The sequence below is a fragment of the Wasmannia auropunctata genome, unplaced genomic scaffold (assembly GCF_000956235.1).
Source record: "Wasmannia auropunctata unplaced genomic scaffold, wasmannia.A_1.0 LD336097.1, whole genome shotgun sequence".
Taxonomy (NCBI): domain Eukaryota; kingdom Metazoa; phylum Arthropoda; class Insecta; order Hymenoptera; family Formicidae; genus Wasmannia; species Wasmannia auropunctata.
The window spans coordinates 2,190,217-2,191,546 of record NW_012026793.1 but is presented as its reverse complement, the minus strand read 5'-3'; the positions used below and the strand labels follow the sequence as shown (position 1 = coordinate 2,191,546).

Sequence of the window (1,330 nt, the reverse complement as noted above, 5' to 3'; positions counted from 1 at the left end):
AGTTTCTCTCGCCCAGTCTGTATTTCCACTATGCGTCGTAGATGGTCGTCTTCTTCGGTTCTCCCAACTTTTGCGTTGAAATCTCCGTGAAATACAATGACCATGGTGACTTCCCTCCTAGGTATTCCTCTGATGGTTTGAGACAGTACGTCGTAGAAGTGCTCGATTTCCTCCTCAGTAGATTGAGTGGTTGGAGCGTAGACTTAGATGATGTTTAGTCTGCAAGGTATTGTATCTAGCTTGATCGTAATTATGCGGTCGTTTACAGGAATGTATCATGCGACCCATTTATCAAGCTGTGGGGGAAAGCCTATGAATGCCCCTTGCTGCTTCCATTTCCCCCTGAGTGGTATATCGTACTACCGGAACTGGACGTGAAGTGGCCAGACTCTTGCCAGTGGGTTTCATTTAATCCCAGCAGATGAATGTTATTCCTCTGCATTTCCCCCTCCACTATTTGGAGCTTCCCATCTTTCCTGAGGCCTCGTACATTCCATGTTCCGATACGCCGAGGACGTCTTATTGAAGCTCCTTTGGCACCAGTCGCGTAGTTTCCGTGTGCGGCCTGGTACGCCGCGCGCACATGGCCGGTCGCACATTTCACACTGCCTAGCCCGGTTAGGCAGCGCCGGTGGTCAGCCGGATCGCCCGACTGTCCATTCATTTCGTATTCTATCGTCTCCATTTAGATTCTCTTGGCAGAAGTACTCCCAGTGGTTTGCCATTGCCTTCCGAGAGGTGGGGCGCCGATTTTTTTATTTTTATATTTTTTTTTGTTCTCGGTGGGATTTGAACCTGGTTCCTTTGCAGCTTTGACTTTGTGACTTAACTATCTCTGCCACGGCGCCCACTCTCTGCCACGGCGCCCACATGTAGCAATAATCATAATTAAAAAGTAATTTTTCTAAAGTAGTTTTGTTCATCTTGATATTTAAATAATAAGGATAAAATAGTTTCGTAAACACTGTATTTTATTATAATTGATCTAAAAAACCAAATTGGTATTATCTTCAGTGTATAATACAATGAATAAAATCAATTTGTGAACATTATACCTCGAAAAAAATTTGTCGTATTAAATTTAAAAAATCCATATGGTATTATCTTCAATATAAAACACGATCACGCAAAATCATTTTATTATTAATGAAACAAAAACTTAGCAAAAATTAGTAAAATCCGTGGAAAAAAGACATTAAAAATGTAAAAAAAGACCGCTAAGTATATTTTTTAATGTTTTTACCTTGAAAAAATTGTTTTATGAAATTAAAAAATAAGACCTTTATATTACCTTCAATGTATAACACGACCTCGAAAAGAAATGTATTAA

The 1,330-nt window shown here is 40.0% G+C and overlaps 1 protein-coding gene across 1 annotated transcript; it reads right to left on the bottom strand.

Annotated features, from left to right (window-relative positions):
• Positions 1 to 310: 310 nt before the first annotated feature.
• Positions 311 to 685, bottom strand: LOC105462605. Its single transcript, XM_011709308.1, has one exon. The coding sequence runs from the start codon at positions 683 to 685 to the stop codon at positions 311 to 313; it is 375 nt and encodes a 124-aa protein (XP_011707610.1).
• Positions 686 to 1,330: the final 645 nt, after the last annotated feature.

Excerpts from the sequence above, each read along its gene's own strand:
- LOC105462605 (XM_011709308.1), bottom strand. The coding sequence starts at position 685 with ATGGAGACGATAGAATACGAAATGAATGGACAGTCGGGCGATCCGGCT.